Source organism: Gossypium hirsutum, chromosome D02, assembly GCF_007990345.1.
Source record: "Gossypium hirsutum isolate 1008001.06 chromosome D02, Gossypium_hirsutum_v2.1, whole genome shotgun sequence".
NCBI classification, from domain to species: domain Eukaryota; kingdom Viridiplantae; phylum Streptophyta; class Magnoliopsida; order Malvales; family Malvaceae; genus Gossypium; species Gossypium hirsutum.
In genome coordinates this window covers 50,785,884-50,811,030 of record NC_053438.1, presented here as the reverse complement: position 1 = coordinate 50,811,030, position 25,147 = coordinate 50,785,884, and the positions used below count along the sequence as shown (strand labels likewise).

General features: G+C 33.8%; 1 protein-coding gene across 1 annotated transcript; it reads right to left on the bottom strand.

The window, feature by feature from the left end:
- Positions 1–9,422: 9,422 nt before the first annotated feature.
- Positions 9,423–23,370, bottom strand: LOC107909949 (sodium/hydrogen exchanger 8-like). Its single transcript, NM_001327028.1, is given in 23 exon segments — positions 9,423–9,740; positions 9,831–10,150; positions 10,584–10,848; positions 10,982–11,188; positions 11,298–11,516; positions 11,627–11,758; positions 11,913–12,010; positions 12,961–13,263; positions 13,851–14,082; positions 15,507–15,614; positions 15,706–15,753; positions 16,166–16,350; positions 17,138–17,193; positions 18,404–18,448; positions 18,756–18,821; positions 18,897–18,949; positions 19,620–19,737; positions 19,959–20,060; positions 20,245–20,402; positions 20,476–20,553; positions 21,512–21,603; positions 21,726–21,776; positions 23,166–23,370. Coding segments are annotated over 23 exon segments (3,459 nt in total).
- Between the last annotated feature and the right edge of the window lie 1,777 nt (positions 23,371–25,147).

Genomic DNA, 25,147 nt, shown 5'->3' with positions numbered 1-25,147 from the left:
TCAACATTAGACTCGGATGGAAATATTCTATAATGAGTTGAATGCGCATATGAGGATGGTAGTTGATGCTTATGCTAATGGTACTTTGTTGGATAAATCCTATAATGAAGAATATGAGATTTTGGAAAAGATTACCAACAATGATTATCAATACCACAAGAGTTCGGATGAGCAAGAGAGCTGCTGGTACTATGAAGCTGGATGCAATCACCTCTTTAACAGCCCAAGTAACTTTTTTGGCTAATATGATTAAAAAAATAAAAACGCCTGCTAAAATTTAGGAGATGAAATCAACCGAGCTATCGTGTGTTTATTGTGGTAAAGATCACATGTTCAATGAATGCCCATCAAACCCAACATTCTTGTGCTGCATGGGTAATTTTAACTGGAATAATAACCCTATTCCAACACCTACAATTCATGGTGGAAGAAGCATCCTAATTTTAGTTGGAGTAATCAAGGTGTAGGGAAATTTAACAATATTGTAAGACAGAAGGCCAATAATGCATCGCTTGGTTATGTTCAACCTATGCCGAGGAAAAATACTTAATACGGTCAAGCATCATCTTCTACTTCCATTGAAGCTTTATTAAAGGAGTATGACCAAGAATGACATTGTAATCCAAAGTTAGGCTACAGTTTTACGAGCTCTTGAGAATCAAGTGGGGCAAATAGCGAAGTTTTAAATTTAAGGCCACAAGGAGCATTGCTAAGCGATACTGAGAATTCAAGATCACAAGGGAAGGAATAGTGCAAGGCCATCACTCTTAGAAACGGAACTAAGCTTTATGATGTTGCTCTAGATGCCACAGCAGGAGAAAATAACTTGAATAACAACCATGTAAAGATCCCAAAGTTATCTGACAAACAAACTGAACCTAAAAAAGGTAAGCAGCAAAATGTTGTGGCAAAACCAGATCAGGTTGTCAATAAAATGCCATGCAAAACAATATTAGCAACCTGAAGGACAACCACCTTTATGTTTTCATCAGCGATTTCACAATTCCAAGTAGGATATTCAGTTTAAAAGATTTTTGGAGGTTTTGAACAACTCCATATCAATATATCGCTAGTAGAAGCTTTGGAGCAAATGCCCAACTACGTGAAATTTATAAAAGACATATTGTCAAAGAAGTGCAGATTGAGAGAATTTGAGATTGTTGCCCTCATTGAAGGGTGCACAGCAATATTGATAAATAAGCTGCTTCTAAAGTTGAAGGACCCAGAGAGTTTCACTATCCCATGTTTAATTGGAAATCATTATGTTGGTAAGTCATTATGTGATTTAGGAGCAAGTAGAAATCTAATGTCTCTATCTATTTTCAAGAAGTTAGGAATTGGGAAAGCAAGACCCACATTAGTCACGCTATAACTAGCTGATCGGTCTTACACATATTCAGAAGGTAAAATTGAATACGTGCTAGTAAAAGTAGATAAGTTTATTTTTCCAGCCGATTTCATTATTTTAGAATGTGAAGCTAACAAAGATGTATCGATTATCCTTGGAAGACCTTTTCTTGCTATAGGTAGAACTTTAATCGATGTGCAGAAAGGTGAACTGACCATGAGGATGAATGATCATCAGGTCGTGTTCAATGTATTTAATGCACTGAAATGTGCTGATGAGAATGAAGAATGGCGTGCCATTAACTTGATAGAAATATTTGTGGAGGAAGAGTTCACAAGACTTTGCCACAACAATTCTGATAGTGATTAAGATTCATTTGAGCAAAGACCCTTGTGCATTTTGCTTGAGAAAATAAACCTTTCAATTTTGATAAAAATGCTTGGTAGCTCAAGTATATCCGCATGGAGTTGTTGATGTCAAGGGCATGAAAACGGGGGACACATTTAAAGTTAATAGACAACGCTTGAAGCACTACTGTACTGCTCATGTAGAGCGAGACAAATTATTCATTGATCTTCAAGATGTTTAACTTCAACATTTTGAAAATTATTTTTTATTTTTATTTTATTTTGTCGATTTAAAAATTCTCTTAGTTATTTCATTTCCTTTGTTTAATAAATTGTAGGGGGAAGGGGTCGATGATGCAGACCCCATTGAGACGAATGTTACCAATGAAGAGAATGCACCCAAAGCACTAGAGGAAGAACCAGAGAAAATAGAGTCTGTCAGCATTGAGACTGATCGTGAGGACGAAGAGGAAGTAAATCCCTCAGTTGCACCTTCAATTGATAGCACTGCGACTGTTCCATCTCCTTCTACAGAATTGATGCCTGAACAAGATTGTGAGATCAATTGTATTATTGATGAACTCACCAGATTTGATAATGAAGAGGAGGATGTACCACTCAATTTACTTAAAAGGTCGATGCGCTATAAGATGAGTGCAAGAAAGAATACTCATTGTAATTAAAGTACCACAATTCAGTTTCAAGCTTGGGAAGTTTTTCTCCCTTTATTACATCTCATTATGTACATATATATTCTTCTATTCATGATTCATATCTGTACATGCATTGAGGACAAGGCATCCCTTAGGTTTGGGGGTGTGTTCAGCATTTAACATTGCATTAAATAGTTAGTTGATCATATTTTAACTTTTTGGTCATTTTTCATTCATTTTGGCATGGCACATATGACTGTCAGGAATTGTCTAGAGTGTGATGAGTGTGTTTTTGTCTGTGATGTTCGATAAGGAGATTAATTCTTCTATAAACTTAGAAAGTTGTAACAGTGGATTAGGTGACATTAGCTTAGGATAGTTTGCTCGCAAATCGACCCCTAAAATTAGGATGTCCTAATTCCAATTACAATTGATCTATTGTAAGTTTCTTTTGATAAACTTAGAGATTCTAAAAGTTAAATTCAATACAATGGCAATACTCAATAATGAATAAAGTGACAATGTTTAAGAAAATTTAAGGAAAAATAATCTAAAAAATGCCATAAATACTCCAATGCTTAGAACTGCTGAGTAGGTTAGTAACATTTTGTTTGCTCCATTATGTTGTTGATTAGAAAAGCAAGTTTGAGTAAGAGTGCGTAAAAAAAATAATAAGTAGTAGTATAGGGCACTCCACTATGGTAATAGGTTGAGTAGCTAAGGGGGTAGTTGTTTGCTCCATCCATCTTTTTAGTCAAAAGCCTTAGCTTTATGAGTGAGTATTCAAATCATGACATGATTGAGTATTCGACAATTTAGTGTATGCTCCATTGTAATTGTCGAGTCAAATAGTCATATATCGAGCTGGATCCCCTAGTAAAAAATAGGCATAATAAACAAATATATATGTGATTGAGTATGTATAAGGCCAGATGAAAAAAATAAAGAAAACTAAGTTAGTTAAAAGATGAACTAAGTAAATTAGGAGATACTTGCTATAGTGAAAGTTGTATGAATACTTAGGATTTTTCTTTCTTTTAGGGCAAAATTTTCTACACTACCTTTGCTAAAAAATCTTATGAAACTTGATCAAATTTTTAGACACAGAAGATTATTGAAAACTAAAGTAAAAAATGCTATTTAAATGGTCTAACAGTCCAAAAGTAATTATGTTGCTATGGAAATTCTTGCATTCATGCATATTTTGCTTGAGGACAAGCAATAACTCAAGTTTGGGGGTGTGATAACTCTTGAAAAGAGTTATATTTCATGCTTTTAGACCTAGCCAATTACTTGTACTTAGGTACATTTCGTTTCATTTTAGGGCATTTCATTAGTACTTTTTATCATTGCATTAGGAGCTTGGACTATGTTTAAACATTAGGTACTTTTAATTACTTGTGGTAGGGCTATGTTTGGTGGTTTGGTATGTGCAGGTTGAGGAATGAGAAATAAAGGACTGAAGGTTTTCTGGGCAAAAGGTTGAACATTTTGTCAGCACGAATGTCGTGGCAATTCCATAAAGACCAAGTCAACACTCAATGCATACCAATTTCAACCCAACTGTACTTGTACCAGAAAAATTTGCCTAAAAAGAGGAGAAGATAATCTTGGGTTGTTAGATTTACTCTAGGAAAAAAATCTTATAAAAAGCCAAATGAGGAAACCCTAAAAAGCGAACAAATAGGGGAAAAAAACAAGAGTGTGGAGAGCCTTAGGCAAAAATAGATGGTAGCACCAGAGCAAAGATAGAAAGAGGAAGACGAAGGCAGTCCCTCTCAACTACTGCAGGACACTGTGCCGCTGGAGTGTGAACTAGACACGCGAAAGCTGTCTTCTCGAAATCTTCCGTATTTCTTACTTTGTTCCTTCGTGAATTGATTTGATAGAAATATGTTGGATGATATTTTGGTTTTGATTTTTATTCGCCAACCCATTAGCTAAATCTCATAGGGTTGGGATTACATGATGAAACTTTTATTTTCTTTAATGTTTGAAGCATAGATCTAAATCAATTTACTGTTTCATTCAATTGTTTTATTTTTAATTGTATGCGTGCAATCCCTAGACATAGATGACTGTTCAACATGCCCATAAACTAAATCTAATCCTGAAAAGGTTGGATTAGTTGGATCGAATTGAATGATATGAGCAAGTACTCAATCGGTACTTGCAATAGACTCTAAACATGGAGCAGCGTTCATACAGAAGGAAAATAGTGCAAGGCACCACATTAATTTCCATAGACACGGGCAAGGTAAATTGAGGTTTTTGCTCTTGAAAGAAACAGACCATTTTAGAACTCTTCTGAGTAGTAAATTGGGTATGATTTTACCGAGGCATTATTGACAGTAAGATAGGTTCTTACTAATCCCGACCTTCCAAATCAACATCATATATCCTTTATTCTTTGCAGCCATATCTTTACCATATCATTCTTAGTTATTTAGTTGATTGTTTACATAATATTCCCATAGTAATTCTCATAATTGCCATTACATTTCTACTCTCGTTTTGCCATAGCATTTCCAATTATTCATTAATTCCACATATTGCATACGTCATTATTCCTTTTAATTGTCATTGCATACTTACCATAGTTTTACCATAGCAGTAATCGTATTTTATTATAATAACTTGACCATTTTTTTGCCTCAATCCGATACTCATGAGAACGATACTCACTCATTACTCTATCACTTGATTTGACATGTATACTAGCACAAATCGCTTATTAGCTTTTACGTCATGTGGTTTGAATGTCATCATAAATTGGTAATGACTTTATTCAAACTTTAGTAAAGTAACAGTTACAATATATTTTATTATTTTTAACTTGTAAAATTTTGGAAAGCTTCCGCCAGATTATTTTACTATAAGTTAGTTAAGTGTTAAGTAGTGACACATCATACTCAAATCCTATTAAAGGATCAAGTTTGGTGTGTTACAAGTTGGTATCAAAGCCAAGGTTAAGTCGAATCTCGAAAAATTGAAGGTTGTGTACACCCTATCATGCATGATATGTCTCTAGTTTAGTCCTTATTGTTTGAACTAATTTGGATTTTCTTGTTCCGATATAACAAAAAAATGTTAAAAGGGTCCAAGGAAGCTATTGGAGAAGAGATAGAAAGTCATATGCCTCCTGCTACTCAAGAGCAAACTCCTGCAAACAGTATGGGTAATGCTAGGATTACTTTCAGAAATGTATTCTTCACATTGATGACACAAATGTTTGACTAGTTTATGGGGAATACTCAAGCACCCCAGCCTCAGCAGCCACAGCCAGAAGTGGTTTGCCCAGCATCACCTGCACCCTCAATTTCGATTGCAACTCTAAATAAAGTAGACCCTGTGAAAGAAATTCGTAAAAGAGATGCTATGGAATTTTTTGGGGACAAAGGTGATGATCCCACTGTAGCTGAGCAGTGGTTGTCTCGAGTATGCAAAGTGATAAAAGAATTGAAATGTACACCAGAAGATAGCCTCTTATGTGCTATATCGTTACTAGAAGGAGAAGCCTATCAATAGTGGGAAACATTGATTAGTGTTACTCCTAAAGAAATGATTGATTGGGAGTTCATTTTGAAGAAGTTTAGAGAAAGGTATGTAAATCAATGTATGTAGAGCAAATGAAGAAAGAATTTTAGTATCTTAAACAAGGAAGGATGTCTATGATGGAATATGACTGAAAATTATTAAGAGCATGTTCAAGTCAAAGAAGGAAATGTGTGATAAGTTTAAGTGGGATTAAGAGATGAAATTCATGCTCTGGTAGCAGCTTCTAAATGTAAAAGTCCAGCAGCTATGACAACCAAGTCTCATAAGATGGAAGCAATTATTAGAGACAGAAGCAGGAATTTTGAAGAAGAAATGATGAAAAGGGGAAGTCTAGCCCTCTACCTCCAACAAGTTTTAAGAAGCCAAGGATCATACTTTTACAACCTCAAGAAGAGATTCACATCCTACGAGTTTCAAGCGTGAAGGATTTAGTAGACTAGCTGCTTTGATGGCAAGCTTTGGAGGTTCTAGAGTGATGAGAAATGTTAATTGTGAGCATTATGGCAAAAGCCATGGAGGAGAATGTTGGAGACATTCTGGAGCATAATTTGGATGTGGATCCAAGGATCATTTAGTTAAGGATTGTCCCTCCAAGATAGAAGCAAACATAGAGCAATATGTTCATGGACCTTAGAAGTTCCAACAGGAGACTAAGTTTGGAGTGGCAGCAAAATCTGGCTCAGTGTAGGGAACACCAAGGAAAGTTTTACTAAGCTAAGTTCTGGAGTGCCTGCCCGAGCGTATATAATGAAAGTTGACCAGAATCGTGCATGTGCGCATAAACAACGAATTTATAAAATGATTTTTAAAACTTGATTTTACTGCAAGCGTACAGGTCAGTTGTAATATTTATAGTGTTACAATGGAACACCAGAGTATTCCAAGGATCAAACTCAAATGAGATGGTAATTGAGTAATAAATAGCATACACGATAGAGTCTAAGTGGTTACTAATACGATTTTATAGTACAACAATTCATAACAAGAAAATATTGCAAGAAAATAAAATATGATAATCTAAGGACTAAATTGCAAATAGTATAAAATAAAGGACTATCCAATTAAATAACTAATGGTGGTTGGTTGATTTTGATGTGGTTCACCTGTCCTCAAGCAAGGGGCTTAACTCGCATAAATTACTAAATGGCTCCATTTTATCTTCCGATCTCAATTTTACCGATTTACACGAATTAGCTCTGATTTATCTTTCGACCTCGCCGATTAATCTAGGACTAATGAACAAGTGCGCAACAAGATTACCTTCCAATATCACTTGCCTAAATATTCCCTTAGGGGCATCACTTCCTAAGTTTTTAGATTTATTTGATTTAGTCCAATTTGTTACAATTTGGACCTTATCCAAAAATTTCAGTTTACCCACATCTGCATCAACCAACTCCTCTTTAAGGTTTAGCTACTCATGCTGAAAGTAAAGGAAATAAACATGGAAATGAAAAACAAAGCAGCCATTAAAGGAAAACTTAATAAAAATAGGAAAGTTCTGATTTTTATGCTAAGAATCTTTAAAAACATGAAACCAAAGGCATTCAACAAGAAAATCTAAAGCAATAAACATAAAAGGAACAAACTTTGACAGATTTAAAGTAGAAGAAATTGGAATACATTAAACTAAAGCTAGAAATGTCTTACAACCAAGGTACAGGAACTGAAAGTGCAAATAAACCTAAGCTAAAGTAATAACTAACTTAACTAACACTAAGAACATCAAGAACAAGAAGTAAATGCAGAAAAATAAACTTTAAACTAAGGTAGAAGAAAAGAAAATGAAAACCTTAGAAAAGTGCAAAAAAACTGAGAGAAAACCTTAAACCTAAAACTAAGTTAATGTGTGTGTCTCTCCTCCTCAGCCAATTTTGGCTATTTTAGGTTGTCTTCTAATGCATTTTCGTTACCAAAAATGCCCCTACATGGGACATGGGTGATTGGTGAACCAGGTGGACAAAGACTACCCTTTTTGTCCAAGTTGGTCCCCTTAACGAAGGCGATGTCGCGATACCAAGAAGTGGATATCGCAATACCTCGGGCAGTATCGAACATTGGGTCTTCTTGGAAGGGTGGATATCACAATACCACTAAAGGGTGTCTTCAACCTTCAATAATGTCGGAGGTATCGCGATTCCAAGGTGTGGATATCGTGATACCCTTTCCTTCGAGATCATTTTCAACCTCCAACACGTCCTTACACCACTCAATCACACGTTCAGCCTCCCAATGGCATCATTGGCCAATTTGGTCACAAAATGAGCAAAAAACAAGGCATTTTCACTTATTAACTTAAAATCTATAAACAATGAAAAACTATGCTAAAGACGCAAAGAAAAAGATCTTTAAGTATGTCGAAAGAGCCTCATTTTACCACTTTAATACTCCACAACCTTCTTTGATACTCCTCAACCTTCTCTTTTACCATTTTCGTTTCCTCATTTTACTTTATCGAGAAATCAATTGTACACTATCTCGGTTTATAATTTTAAAAGTGTTACAGCTCAAGCGAAGTTAGATGTTCGCTTTTTTTACTTTGACCTGCATGATTACTTTTTTCTATAAGCTAATGATCCTCGAAGTGTGTTTCATCACATTCTAAATAATGGTTATCGAATTTGATTGTTGAAGAATTTGGAGATCAACATGTCTTATCCTATAAGGCTTATCATTATCCTTTAAGCATTTACTCTTGTGATTAAGTTGCTGATTTTACTCATCTTATAAAACCTTATTCTGGGATAGATATGGAAGCTTTTTATACAAGATTATTACGCACTAAATTGACAAATTTATCTTAACAAAATTTACTAAGAGAACTTGCCTCATTTTTGCCTATATATAGGTAGTCTATTCGAATGGATGGATGCATCATTTGGAGAGTGTTGTGCTGATTTTGGTTGTACCTTTACTCTCTTTACTTAATGTCTTTATACAGCGTCTTATTCAAGCTCGTCTGGACATCAATTTAAACAAGAAACAAATTAATTGCTTTTCCAGTTACAAACAAATTTTCTAATCTAAAATTGAAACAAGATTATTATTTTTATGTATTATATAGAGAATTAAAAATACAAAATAATCATATTATATTATTTACTCATTTATTAAAAATATGGTTTTTTTTAATCTTTACCAACTAAATTATACCACTGAATTTCAATAAAAAATTTTGATTTAATCATCTAAGTATAAATTTCACAAATCCAAACATTTAATTCAATAATTAATGAAAAATCCGTAGTTTCAGGACTGATACAGAAATTGAGCTCCCTCTTTTCTAAAACAAAGACTTGTTAACCAATAAAGTTGAATGGAAAAACGAGGAGATGAGTCGAATTAAACCAAGCTTTTCTTTTTTTCTTCTTTTGGTGCATGAATTAAACAAGCTTTTATTCATAACCAAACTACAGATATTATGTTACACATAAAAGACACTATAAGCAATCCTATAATGATACAACAGTTGAACAAGAAATCACAGCCATGAATAGGTAGGATGTAGACAAACCTTTAAGAAGCCTGGTGGAATGATAGTACACTAGGCGAATCGATTCTTACCAGGATCTCATCCTCACCACCAGATTCATCACTTGAATCATCATTTACGTGACCCTCTTTCGTGTCCATCTTGTTCGCTTGTGCTGAGGGAACTCGCCTTGTTATCTTTCCAGCTTCTTTGTGATTCTTCGTCATAGTAGAAGCTCCTTCTGATCCGGCAGAGACCAGTAGATGGCCAGGGAATGAAAGAAATCTATTATATGACGGGTTGTTTATTGGCTGAGACTGATTCATCCTTGATAAACTCCAGCTACGCTGTGGCAAATTTACCTTTTCATGGTAACATAAAAGAATGCAGTTAGATCCAAAAACAGAAGCGTTCTGTGTGGTAATAGTAATCAATGCTTCGACTCGACATACCTTACTGCCAAATATGCTTAACTGCATGGCTCTCGCTGACAATCTGTTTACTTGTTGATCAGTTGCGTCATGATTTTGTGTATGTTGTCTTCCCCTAAAGAAATGTTCGGGCCAACTCATAAGACCTCCATGTTCTCTAGTTAAAGATCTATGTGAAAGGTTAAATGAAGATGAATTATTCCGCAAAACCCTATTGCCTTCAAGTGTTGAAATATCAAATATAATTACTCTTGCTCTGGTCTCAACTTGGTATATTATGCTTCCTCTTGTCTCAAGTAGATACCCGGATCGCTGATGAGAAAAACTGGCTGTTGTAGAACCTGTTTTCATTAAACATCAGTAGTCAACTTGATTTTCTTTAGAGCAAAAAAGGAGCATATATAATGCTTGGTTTATGAAACTGCAATCAAGTTCCATTTTGGCCCAATTAATCTCACATAAGGGGTTGTGGTCTCATAGTAATTGAAATCCCATCTGCTAAATATAGGGTTTTCTATCGTCTTATATTGAAGTTAGGCCTCTCCACCTAATATAAAGCTAACAGGGTACTAGGCAGGCCATACCCAATACTAATAATCATGGTCAATAACAGGTCTAGGAGAGAAGGAAGCAAAGGACAGAAGGTGATACCAAAGGAAATAGATAAGGATTAAGGGTCAGTTTGCTTTGTGGAAAATGACTTCTGGAAATTATTTTCCACAAAACAAATGGGACCTTAAGGACACAGTTTAATTATAAAGATGATGAAGTCACCTGACTTATCTGCATGCAAGAAACTTTGATTCCCTTGTGAAGGCAAAAGAACTGCTGGTGACTTAATGAGTTCGCCTTCAGCATGTGAGGGTTTAATGAACCCTTCCAACATGAAGCCGACAGATTGGTGAGACACTTCTATTGTTTCCCCTGTAATGTATGTTTTCATTGATGACCTTTCTGCCACAAGAGCTCTCAAATCATGCAGCGCTATTTTCTCAAATATTTGAGGAAACAAGAGTTTGGCAAGTACAATAGCACTTTCCTGGGACGGCAGAAAAACAGAAACAGAGAGCTCCATTAACCACAATTCAAATGACACCGCAGATTGTTGACTTTCACATTTGTAAGCTAAAGTTAGGAGAATTTAATAGCCAAATTATAAGCAACAATTTTACCTGCCACAGAAAATCTTCTAGTGCAGGATCCGACCTTAGCATTGAAAGTATTCTGTCACTTTCAATAAAAAAACAGAGAACCACGGAATCTGAGATCATGTCACAGATGTATGGTTTTCCAACCAATACTTCATACAAGCCCAACGTACTCCCATGAGTAAAAGTTGGATGCATTGAGTGCTTGTTTCGTATGCTCTTACTCTTCCACTGCCAAATGACAATGTTTAACTCGAGATATGTTTAGAAGAAAAAACTGAAGTTATATATTTAATAAGATTTCACAAGCTTTGTCTTGCATGCATAAATATTTAGGTACCTTGACAACACCATTTGAAATAAGCCAAATACCATTTGGTTTAGAGCCCTCTTTGTAAAGTGTCATACCACGTGTTTTCATTTTTTCTTTTGTAGAACATTCTAGTGATTCGCGGACACTAGAAGGAAAGGCGCCTAGAAAAGGATGAGCACTTATAATATCATTTATTTTTGGAATCTTTACTAATGGAGGATTCCTTAAAAGCCTCTTCAAGTCAGTCTGCAGAAAAAAAGGAAGGGAAAAACATAATATTGTATCATTAGTGTAACACAATATCAAGGGAACAAACCACCTTAACATGCAATTTGCCAAAGATCACAGAAAGCTACCTGGACAGCATCATGAAGATGAAGCATTTCTTTTTCTTCCAGTAACCCCGCCTTCTCGAGGTTATGTAAATAATCAATCAGATGGTTCAGTACTGAGTAGGTCACTTGTCTTGTTTTCACAACACGTAAAACCTGAACGTGTTTTTAAAACAGCTTAATAAACCTAAAGTACAGACTACTAAAATAATATAGTCATCTCAGTAATCTAAAAATGCTCTCACTAAAAGAAGAAAAAAGGAAATTGAGATGAGAAAGGGTATTGGATAAATACAATTGGTTTACAAACCTGAGGAAAAGTTATACGGACATCTTCCAGAAACTTCCTCGCCTCTTCTCCTTCAGCTTCACTTTCAGCAATTACAGTAGAAGCAACTACACTGTCACCTAAATAGAAGTGAATTTATAAGAAATAAACAACTTGTTTCAAAAGATTGGATTACTCTAGTGATCATATTGTCAATATAGAAAGAAAACTTATTTAAAGAAGGAAATTCTTTCATAGATATAGGGTTTTTTGTTCATGAAATGCTGCTTTCATATAAATGTACCACCCAGCTTTCTCATAGTAATGGAAAGATCAGATTTCAGTTCTAAGGAACAAAGGCAAGGAAAAAAAATGCTTTAAAACAGAAATCGAAAGACAGAACTGTGCCCAACTTCCAAGTGCACTTTTTCAGGAAACATCAATTGTACCCCAATTCTAATGAGGCAAACCTATCTTATAAGCGGATATCTCCCATATTCTTGTATAAGTTCATTGATAATATTTGTGTTCCTCGTAGCTATATTTCATTGATAATATTTGTGTTCCTTGTAACTATATTCTTGTATAAGTTCATTGATAATATTTGTCTTCCAAGTGCACTTTTTCAGGAAACATCAATTGTACCCCAATTCTAATGAGGCAAACCTATCTTCTAAGCGGATATCTCCTATATTCTTGTATAAGTTCATTGATAATATTTATGTTCCTCGTAACTATATTTCATTGATTTCATAACCATTTTCTGGTGGAGATTAAGGCAAGGTACAGGAGTTTTTCCTTTGAAAACCAAACATTCACAAAATGATTTGTTTTTCATTTTGGCTCACTTCTTTCTCAAAAATGTCCATAAACATCTTAAACAATAGATTAAAGCCATGAGAATTAGATTGTGTACAAGATCTTGGCATCTATATAACAATTAGGCATGCAATATGTAAAATATGTATTTTTAAAAAATATAAGGATTGGAAGCTGGAAGCCTATGTTTCAAGTAAACCAAATATACGGAAAAAAATTGTGAGAATATTGAAAAGAAAGCCAATGGGATACGTCACGGGAAGATTATTACCTATAAATTCATGAAGTTGCCGTCGTGCTATTCTATGAGCTCGAAGAAATGCAGCACAAATACAACACCCATTTTCCAGCCTTTCCACAGTGAAAAATGTAATCAATTTTTGTGGGAACATGCTTGTCTGAAGAAACTTGTAATAATTCGGGAACTGCACATTAGATTTTAAGCCCTTCCAATCACATAAAGGTTCATGAGATGCCGTATCAATAGCTTCATCTACAGATTGCATCAACAGATTAGTTGTGCTTTGTGCAATTCTCCCTTCATCAAGCATTTCCCAGTATGCTGCCTGGATACCTGTTTCAAGAATGTTCAATTCTCAAATTAGCCACAAACCATTAAGCAACATTTCCATATGAATTGAATCAATGTTTAATATTGAAGAGCATGGCAGCAGGGTTTTCCATTTCAAGGCAATAATTAAATGCAATCTAAGATCCTGGAGTGATCAGAGACAGTTACACCATAGTTCTCAGAACAGAGTGATCAGAGAAATCCTCTTTGAGAATGCTAGAAGATCCCGGAAGTTTATAAACATGAAATTTCAGTAGGGAGTTAAGAAATAAAACTGATTGGCAATACATCCGTGATTGAAAGCACAAAAAATCTCTGTAAATGGATACTTGCTATATAAGAACAACACATCAACCCATCGCATCTACGCAAAGAACATCTAAAATCTGGTATCATTAAAAAGTGAAGAAAAAGACGAAGATAAAAAGGAGAAAAGTGCCAGGATTAGAGTTCATGCTCTTGACAGAGTAACCCAGCTTTGAGAGGATTAATGCATCAATGACAGGAACAGAAAGCATGATTGCACTGACAATCAGTAAATGAATAATAGAAAATTGTGCAGCAAGACTAAAAGAAAGTGAGGTTTTTACCATTTAGAAGTCGTATTCTTATATCTTTCAAGTTTGAAGGGTCCAGGTCATTATCAGCTTCAGATTCAGTATGAGGATGCACACGGTCCCCCTCCAAATCGTGTAAGCTTGTAATGTATCTCTTTACTGTAGGCCAATCGGCAGGTCCAAGTTCCTCATCATCTACGAGGTCTTCAAAAGCCTCGAATGCTTTGTTCAACATTTCATACTTTGTGTAGTCTAGTATACGCTTCTGTAGAAGCAAATATAAAGGCAAAACAGAAAATGGGATCTTCCAACAAAAGTAATGGAAAAGACAAAAACACATGAAACAATGTCCTTCTAACCCCCCCCCCCGAACCTACACGCGCACACACACACAAAAAAAAAAGAAGCATAAACTTAAATAAATTAATTAGACTAATCCAAACTCAGACAAAATACCTTGGAAGGAAAATATAGGGAAGTTCTTTAACACAATAATATCCGTTACATTTTCTTATTATTCTGTCTAACATGAGTTTAACATGATATGATAAGTAAATTTGAAATAAGTACAGATTTTACTTATTTTCAATTTTCAGAAACATTGCCAGATGCACCATTCAGGAAAAGTGCATATTTTTTTGGTTAGATTCTGATATTAGTCCCTGTACAATGTGTAAGTTATGAATTTAGTGCTTGTACTTTAATTTGGTCATTCACAATCCTTGTACTTTTCAAATTTTAAAACTTTAGTTCTCACCAAATAGCAGCTATCAAGTTCATTAAATTAAGTTATGTTATTTTTAAATTTCGATGCAGCAAATTTATTATTGCTTGTGTAATGTCATGTGAGCTTGCTATTTTCACATATTACTCACAAAAACCTAATGAATGGATTTAACGACTATTATTTGAATTAAAACTGAATTTTTGAAATTTGAGAAACATAGTGACTATGAATGATCCACTTGGAGAACATGGACTAAATCTACAACTTTACGCATAGCACAAGACTAATAATATAATTTAACCAAATAGATTTGATTGCTACCATTTGGTCAGGACTAAAATTTCAAAACTCGGAAAGTATAGAGACTAAATCCACAACTTATACAGAGTACAGGGACTAATAGCAAATTTTGACCTTTTATTTCTTTCCAATTTTTATCTTTAGCAACGGTACACCATTTTAATAATCTTTATCATTGGCTACGTCTCAGTCAAATTATCAAAAGGTTTATTGATTCGACAAAATAACACCGTCACCCTTATAAACCATTAGAGCTGCAATTGAAATTTTTCAGCATAATATATTCAAGTTGTATTACCCCCAGAAGAGTTAAGTATTGAGTTTGATGTAGCAAATTATTCAACTCTGACTGCGCTTTCTATTTCCAATTGATTTTACATTAGATGCTTCGTCAAATGTTCAGGTTGGATCCCTTTAACCATTGCAAGTAGGTTTTGGGTTGGATGCTCAATAACACAATTTTGAAAAAGATTTAAATATTTATCCATTTACTAGCCCAGATTATTCCCACAGGATTTCAGTCAAAAGCAGAATTCAAAAAGATCAAACCTATCCATCAAAATCATGCAATACAAAATTAGAATCTTTTAAATATTAAGCAACCGGCACACCATGTGGGAGGGGTGGATTTAAAATATTCAGCGAAGTAAGTGAGCAATTACCTTGGCTGCTGATAGTTTATCCAGACCCAGAAAATGTAAAATGAACTGTGTAGTTGATCCATTCACAATAAGTGTCAGGAATACAATTCCACCGGTGAAGAAAATGAACTGCAGTAAATTAATAATATCGATGTGATTTTCCAGTTATATATTGATGAAGCATTACGATATGATCAGGAAGCATGTCGCAAAAACTCACCCGGCTTCCAGTTTCAGAGCTGAGATTAAATGAGCCACCACTGGAACGCTAAACACAATCAAGAATTCAACCAAAATAAATTTAAATCAGTATTAAACCATAAAAAATATCTTAATATAATATAGTAATCATCACAATGCATGCAGATGATGTAGCATTTTGCTTGCTTTATACACTGAGAAGGATGTGTTATAGAGCTCGCTTTTGGCCAATTAATTTCTTAGAATTGAAAGCTATGCCATATGAAGATCTTAAAGAAAACATACAAGAGTTTCAATACTAGCTGGCATGTTGGCCTTTAAAAAATTACAGCAAAACATAATCAAGAGATGTGCAAATTTAAAGCCACAAAATTTTACATTCAATAAAATCCTAAGCATTTATAATCAGCCATCAAGAAGTTGAGTTCATGTACAATATATATACGTAAACATGTAGGAGATAATCCATGCAAACTTGCCTTAACAGAGAGAGAAAGTGATAATGCAACAGCTCCCCGAAGCCCCGACCATATTAGGATGGCGGCCTCCTTTAAATCCAAACCATATCCAAAATATCGTAAGAATGGATACAATACTCCAACAACAATGCAACGTGATACTTGGACAAAGATGTACAGAAGAATCAGATAACCCCATGAATTTCCTGAAACAAAAACAGATTTATGATTTTTCCACGACCCAAAAGTTGTTTCATTGGGTAGACATAAAGAGAAACGATGAGAGTTATGGAACCTTGTATACTTTAGTAAAAACATAAGCTGAAGAGAATGAACAAGATTTTTTGAGAGAAGATGATAAAGAGCATAGAGCTGTAAGAAATATAAAACTTTCTTTACTCCAATAGTTAAGTGCGATTAACTAGAGAAAATAAATTGGAAGATGGTTAACTGACAAACTTTTTCAAATACAGTAATATTACTCTTTTCCATATTAAAAAGATAAAAATAAAAAATAATACTGCTCAAAGCAGCATTGGGTACCAGATAGTGCCAACTTGATAGAGCTTAATGTGCTTTCTTTTATAGTGTAATATATGATTTATCCCAAATCATAGTGCCTTTAAACTAACAAGTATCATAAACTAATCCAAAAGATCTCTAAGTTAATACCATGTTGTTTTGTCACTCTCTTAGTTCTATATATCTTTTAGCAGGGTCCTTTTTAAATAACTTTTTCTGGTATGCTTATTGCTAAAAGAGGTACTGAAATTAAGTTCTATATATCCTTTACCACGCTCTTTTTTGTTTTCAATCACTTTTTGCGGAGAGCTTATTGCTCTAAACATGTAAAGAAATTAACTATACTCTAGCATCCAATTTTAGAAACTCATCGTGTCCCAAATAGTTCTTTTTTCATTACCGATTTGATCTTGAAAAGAAAAAAAGGAAAGCCATTTTCTTCTAAATTGACCAACCAAAAGTGAGCAGTACCATTGTTCTGAAATATCTTATCATTGCCAAGAATGCCTTCAGCTATAACAACTCCACTGCAAAAGCAACAGAAAAAACAAATATCTTATCAATGGAAGATATTTTCATCACTCAAAATGTCATAGTTCATTAATTTAAAGAAAGTAATTAAGTTTTTTTTTTTTTTTTTTTTGGCACCCTTTCTAAAACAGTTAGGGGAATAAAAGTCTGTTTGCTAGTCTGATTTTAATATCAACCCTATTAGTTATCTTGATTGTTGTCATGATATCAGAGATTAAATAAAAGATACAAGTGTAATTGGCCAAAAAGGAACACAAAAATACAAGCAAACGAGAATCAAGTGACGAATTCTATGCAATTATGGTATGATAATTGATAAAGAACTCCATTAAATCTCCTAGTAAATTTGGAAGATCCAATCAGTTGAACTACTCTCCTACATAAAAGTTTTTATGCTTTGTGAAATGGGGACATCCAACCATTTTTTACATCACAAAAATATTTTTTGTTTAATTCTATATTTAACAGAGAAAATTAAAATAAGCAAAGACTTCCTTTTTAAAATTTAAAAATTTCTAGCATTCACAATTGAAATCTCCTCCTAAGGCAAATAGTCATGCTGCCTATTGGTATAGTGTTGGACTTTTAGTTCTAGTGACCGGGGATAAAACTTGCAACTTCAATTATCCAAAAAACTAAAACCTCCTTTTAAGATAAAACCCATTTCTATTTTGGGTCAAACTTCTAGAATGTCCAGTATGTCAACAACAAAGAATATTAAGAATGTGTTGACATGCCTTTGCCACATATTCAAGGCATTGCAATCAAGGAACCAGTCTGCTTTATTCATGTTACTGATGAGTAAAACTGATGGCTTATACTTTTCGGAAATATTGTCTTGCAGTATGAATATATTTAAGATGTCTTTTATCTACTGAAACAGATCATTAAGAAAGCTTAAGATATAGTTTCTGAAGAATACATGTTCGCAAAACCATTTAGTACTGTTAGCAGTATACCCATCACCTTAAATGTTTTCACTGATAATTAAGACCTTTAGGCATGATGCCTCAATTGTACCTGGTCTCACCTGTAGGGCTTATTATTCGTTTCAATCATTTCTAAGCTCCAAAGCAACTACATATCAAATCTCAACTGTAGAAGACTATAAACTTGAACTTAAGCAGTTGAGAATTTATAATATATATAAATCAGAAATAAGCTAAGTTACAAGATAAAGGATCATAGAGGTTAATGAGGCCTTACCTCAAGATGAAAATTAATGTATTTGCAATATAAGCAACCATTTCCCTGAAGACGGAAAAAGAAAAGGTGATAACATAGTTAAAGGTAAATGCCCATGAAGTTCATTTTAGTTAACACATTACATATATGTAAATAAACGTATATGCATCAAAATCCACTAAGACATTTCATATTCCTAGCAGTCACAGTAGACACTGTACACAGCATTATGTGATTGGCTTTTCTTCCTTTCTTTTTTCATCAACAAAATCATTCAGGCATGCAAGAAACGACTGCATACTCCACTTACACCTTTGAAATCATTAATAAGATAGGAGGATATTACACAAAACTAGAAAGGCACAAGGCATACCAAAAGTGATGCAAACTCTGCTGACCATCACCCTTAAAGGCTGTCTTCGCAAAAGCAGCATAAAACCTGTCCATAGATCACAACCTCAAGAGATTTGTTTTCTTGAATTAGAAAGGAATCATGCAGAGCTGTTCTACTTACATTCCTAAAGTCATCACTGCCAAAACACCAGAAACTTCAATACCTTCTTGACCCTATAACATAAAATGCACATCAAGTTATCATCCATGGAGCTCTTTCAAGTTGATAAATTACTGCATGCTATATATGCTATTACATTTGACTATATTTTCAGACTGATTATGTAAAAGATGCACCTTTCTTATGAAAATATATTAGAAATAAATTGATGAAAAAACTTTGTTATGAACAAGACTGGACTCCGTTATAATTAGGTGGTTTCTAAACTCAAATATACAAAATCATGATGCTAATTTAGTTGTTAATGGCTAAAACTTTAGCACACTACAACTGAGAAAAAGTAAAGACTTCTTCCTGTAGAACTCCCTAGAAGATGAAGACATGAGTTGGACAAAACTGGAGATTGTATTGTTTCTTATGCTGTTTTACCCTGATATGTTTCACTTGTTTTTGAATTATATAACAATATAAGATTAGAAGAAGGGAGCAAACAGCTCAATGAAACCAAAAGCTTCAGAACATAGAGGTAATAGGGTGAAACAGGAACAAGAAGCCAAACAGGTATTGAGACTCAAGATTTAGCTCTTCAATCTGGATTATCATTTGAAGTTCCTATTTAAGAAACCTTTAATTATCATTTATAAGTTTATAATAGATTGCAATAATGCCAATGTGATGAAAAACCTTTCAGAAAGGTGCCTAAAAGATAGGAGAGAAACATACAGTGAAGTAAACAACGTAGCTCACAGCAACTGTCAATGTAATCTCAATCACTGTATCATTGAAAATAAATCCAAGCCACAAAACAGATGCTATCCCAAAAGCAATTCCAAGGCCAACACTGAAACCAAGAGGAGAGTCCTAAAATCAGAGATGATTCCAAGAAATGACTGTTGCAGAGTGAATGGTCAATCGGTTTCAAGCTTGAAGGCAAGTAGGACTATTGCCTCAGAGAGAACCATTTAGAGGACTTGTCTGTGACAAAGTTCCCCTTTAGTTATTTATTCATTATACATCTTAATCTCTCTGTGATAGTTGCTTGAGAAAATGAAGGATACTTACGCTCCAAGAGCGACTTTGGCCAGAAATCCAACAATGGCATCCCAACTAAAGCTCTCTCCATTTACCATTTTAAAGAATAACTGATAGACCACAATTGCTGTCCTGCACACACAAATTAACAAAAAGTTATAGCATATGTAAAAGAAAAAAAATCATGAAATGACATTGGAAGATTTAATATATTTAAGCAATATGTTGGCTTCAAATAATCTGATGCACCAAATAACATGGAGTGTTTTATACGGCACAATTAAAAGATCAAAGAATAAATTTCTAAATTAAATACCCATCATTCATTAAGGATTCTCCTTCAATTATGGTGCTCAGTTTTTTGCTAGCACCAAGCTCCTTCAACAAAGCCACAACAGCAACAGGATCAGTAGCACTCAGAAGTCCCCCAAGCAACAGCGATGTTTTCCAGTTCCACTCATATGGAAAAGTGATCTGCAAGGTAAATATAGCTAATGTAACTACAGAATTAAAAAAATCAATTTTCTAAGCACGGAAGATGGAATACCTTCAGAGCAAATCCAAGACAGAAGGTTGAAATAATAACTCCAGGACCAGCAAGCAGAACCATTTGTGCCATACACCTCTGTTAACACCCAAACCATAGTTTTTCAAGAAATAAGGTTTTAAGTCATAATCTAAAGGATAGAATAATGTTACAAACATACACCAGCCGAGGTAAAAGGAAAAAGTTTGGTAATCTTTCCTTTCTTTGGGAAATGAAAAATCAAACAAATGAGTTGGACTACAGGAGGGAAGAAAAAAACCTCCGAAACTAGTAACAAGCCTAAAACCATAAGTAGTTACCAAAAATTGAAACCAGTTGACATGCACGGACAAAAGGGGAAAGAAAACTAAAGAAAGAATAAAGACTACTACTAGAATGGGATTGAAGGGAAGGACGGTAAACAAAAAAGAATAGAGGGCTAGAAATGCCCCTTCCTTCCTCCTCCTCTTCTCTCTCCCCATTCCCTCTCCTTTTCCCCAACCCCGAAACATGGAAAAAAGGTGGTAAATGAAGCAAGAAAATCAATAACCAAATAGTAGAAAAACAAATATGCTTTGATTCGCACAAATAACCTATAGGAGAGAAGGAGGAGGATTGATAGTTAACATTCTTCCTTTCAGAGAAGACCTGCTACAAATTTTTAAATTTTACATAAGGTGCCTTGTAAAACAAGTTTGTGTAGAAGGTAATGAACATTCAACTAAAAGCCCTTAGCTAAAGGTTGAGAGATCAACCTGAAAATAAGCCATTAAAACCCCCAAATCTACCTATAGTGGATAACACCCCTCACTGCTCCCCAGCACAAACAGGTACAATACTAGCAAATAAGACAAGCAAATCTACCATTCATCAAATAGAGAAAAGAACAGTGTGACTGGATCAGTTGGTTGGTTTGTCAGCACAAAATACCAATTGGATAGAACAGAGGTTTTTGAATTAAAGAATTCAAATGACTGGTATTTAGAAGCATTCTTTCTTCAGTAAAACTGTGAATGTGAAATTCTTATGACTTATAAGCCAAGGTGAAAATACAGACCTTTATCTGGTGCACTTCCATAGAAAATGCACTCTCAAAAAGTAATGCGGGTAGAAAAACAGCTAATAGAAGGTCAGGATCAATGTTGTTCCCTGCAAATCAGAAGTAACACCCTTAAATTTGTTGATTCTTGATGAAATATAGGTACTTTTTCGGATCAAAACTATCTTAAATTTGCCTAAGGAAGGGAATAAAATGAAGTTAAAAAACTTACAAAGTCGAATGCCATCACCAATCCTTCCCAATTTATGACTTGTACCATATTCTGCAAAGCAAGGATCAACCACATTGACATTGAGTAAATAACTTCCAGGGACAACTAAAAGAAATGGTAAAAGACCAAGTTATAAAGAACAGGAAATAAAAGCAACAAACTTGCAACAACCAAACAATTTAGTATGACCATATCTTGATCCTCGCGTATTGATCAATAAAAACGTTACAACCAGGAAACAGCAGTAAAAAATGCAATAGAAGTTGAAAAGGAATTCACTAACTATTAAAATACACATTACACCTATATAGAGAGAAATTATGACCTTGAGATTGTTTCTTGTGAACTTGAATGAGCCACCAATTCCAGTATCTTGGAATCATGTGCCAAGTTTTTTTCTTTTAATCAAGAATGAAATCATAATTCCAGTTAAGACCTTGTTTATGGCTATGCTATCTTGCTTACAAACTGAAATCAATTTTCACTGGTAAATGGTAAACTAACTTCCACTTAAAAGCCTTACAAAAAAAAATCCACTTAAAAGAGTTCAGATTCAGAAATGGAATATGGAATATAATATATATTAAGAAAATTATCCCATCCACCTGACGGGATTCTTAAACTCCACCAGCTGGATTGTATCCAGAATAGCTAAAACATTAAGAATGAATTCTTTTTTGACGTTGTAAATTTTTAACTTTAACAAGTAAAGCTGAGCACTACTATGGTCACTTTTTCTAAATATACTCTAGGATTATATATCACTTCAATAATGTATAATTTCTCAAAAATTAACGAAACAAAAGATACACTAATCAGTTTCGCTTGTGGAGTGGCATGTCTTAACCCTTTAAATTGCTTTTTTTTTTTTTTAATCTTTAAAGTGGCGTGTATATATAATAGAAATAATATATATATATTATGAGAAGAAGAATGAATTTTTGTGTAGTTTTTAGAATTAATAATAATAATAATAACAATAATAAGAGGGTAAACTCTTAACTCACCGAGTTAAGAAGGAAACTCCGGTCAGTGTATCAAAGTATCAAAGTCGAACTTATATCCGTATACTTAATTTGGTTTAGAAGATCAAAAATCGAAGTAATATTAGAAGAGAAAAGCAGATGGAAAGAAATGCCCAGAAATTAGAACTAATTTGCTGGCAAAACTAAAGAAGAAAAATCTTAGCTTAGATCTTGTGACTTACAATATTGACTTTAGATGAGTCAAGTTAATGATCTATTTTGGTGGCAAAGGGATTATAAAAACCAAATGAAGTTTGCATCAAAACAACGAAATTAACAAATTTTGATATATTGGAAATAGAAAAAAGAAAAAAAAAAAGTCAAAAATCCATGAAAGTCCAATGGACAATCCTACTTCTCCTGTGCTGCTAATTTAAATTTTCTTATGATAAATTAGAAGTGGGAAGAGGCGAACCGAGAGAGCCGAGACCAAGGCCAATGATGAGCAAAGCGACAGTGTAAGGAACTCTGGTGCCGCGAAGAAGATGCCTGGAAGCGATTCCTAATACCAAAGAAATCCCAACAAAGATGACCGCATCCACTGGCTCCGATTCACCGGAGCTAATTTCCTCTAGCATTCTCGAAGGTAACACGTATAGATACTCTTTCACTTCCTCCATGTTATTACAACTCAAATCACCTGCTTGCTATCTCCTTCTCATTTATTTATATAAAAATCACTTGAAACTTTATTAATATATATTATTCATGTAATTTACATTTTAGGTCATTAAATTTCGCCAAATTACATCAATCACTTTTATGTTTCGTCTTTTTGAGTCCATGGTTGTAATGCTACAGGAATACTGATAATCAGGTGAGGCAGAATAACTTTTTACAGCTAAAATAAAATTTTAATCTTTTATAATTTATATCTTTATAATTTTTAAAAAATAAATTTTTATAATTTTAAGGGAGTTAAAAGTAAATTTTCTTTTCTTTTAATTTAAACTTTTAAAATATTTTAAATAATAATTTTTTATTTTAAGAGAGGGACAGGCCGGTCCCTAGAATGGCCTCTGCTGATTATAATAGAATAAGATATTATTAATAGCTAATGCTTTAGATACCTACCTTATCATAATATCCAGATTCAACACATCCCCTCTCTAAAAACACTTCCCTGCCTTCTTCTGGTCCGATAAAAAGAAAAAGACGATTCCCCTCTCCTCTCTAAACGGAAAAAGTGGAGACAATGGCACCACCCTCTTAGCTGCTCTTAATTACCCCTACTAATGTCTCCATCCAGAAAATCAAAATTGGAAAATTTCTGATTTTTTTTAATTTTTCTTTTCAGTTTTATTTAATGGAAAAGTTTTTTTTTTTTGAAATTTCGATATTTCAAATCATTTTCTCTTTATTTTATTTTAACTTTTGAGCATGATTTGGATTTAAGGTTGATTCCTTTTATATTTGTAACTTATAAAGGAATAAAAAATATAGCAATCTATACATTATAAATATGTACTTATATAAAAGTTTGGGTAAATTATACAAATGATCAATTAATTATGTTCATATTTTTGTTATAGTTACTCCACTTTAAAAATTTTTAATATAGACATTAATGCTTGAATTTGTTTATGTTTTGGTCATCCGTCATTAAGTTGATAACGAAAGTCTTTTTCTAGCTAATATAATATTATATTTAATTCTCAATACTTATATATTCTATCAATTTGATCCTCAAATTTTTTAGCTAAAACTTTCGACTTTAAAAACAGAGACATGCCACATTAATAAAATTTTAAAGTTGGATGACCAAAAACAAGAATGCGGGTATAGTTAGGTGGCTATTTGCATAATTTACCCTAAAAATTTTGATAAAAAATTATTTAAAATCTTTTTAAAGAAACTTTATCTTTTTAGTAATGGCCCCTCCCAAAAAAACATTTCAACTCAAAATAAAATCACCAATCTTACCTAAACCATTCAACATTGAAAATGTTGAAAGTATTTACAGATTTCAAATTTCTCTCTAATTCTAAACCATGTGGTGAACAAAAAAAGAAAATAAAACCATCTCTAAGCACACAACCACTACTGCACGAAATCTACCCAAAAAAAACCAATGTAAACGGACGAAACTGATCTTATTCCGTTCAGTTATTTTGGTTATATGCCTCAACTCATTGGAGCCACCAAATCCACACCCCTACTTTTTATTTACTTGAAGCTTCCTGTGTTCAGCTCTTTTCATTATATACAAGCCATGTCTTCCACGTTCCTTTCTCATTAATTGCAAAGGTTGATAACAATGTTATTATCCTAAGTGTCGTTCGGATTTAGGACGTATCAGCAATTGTAGGGGATATTCTCTTACTACTTTTATTATTCATATTTGCTCATTGCTGCATTCCCGGTGAACTTGATACATTTTCTCTAATTTCTGTTTGA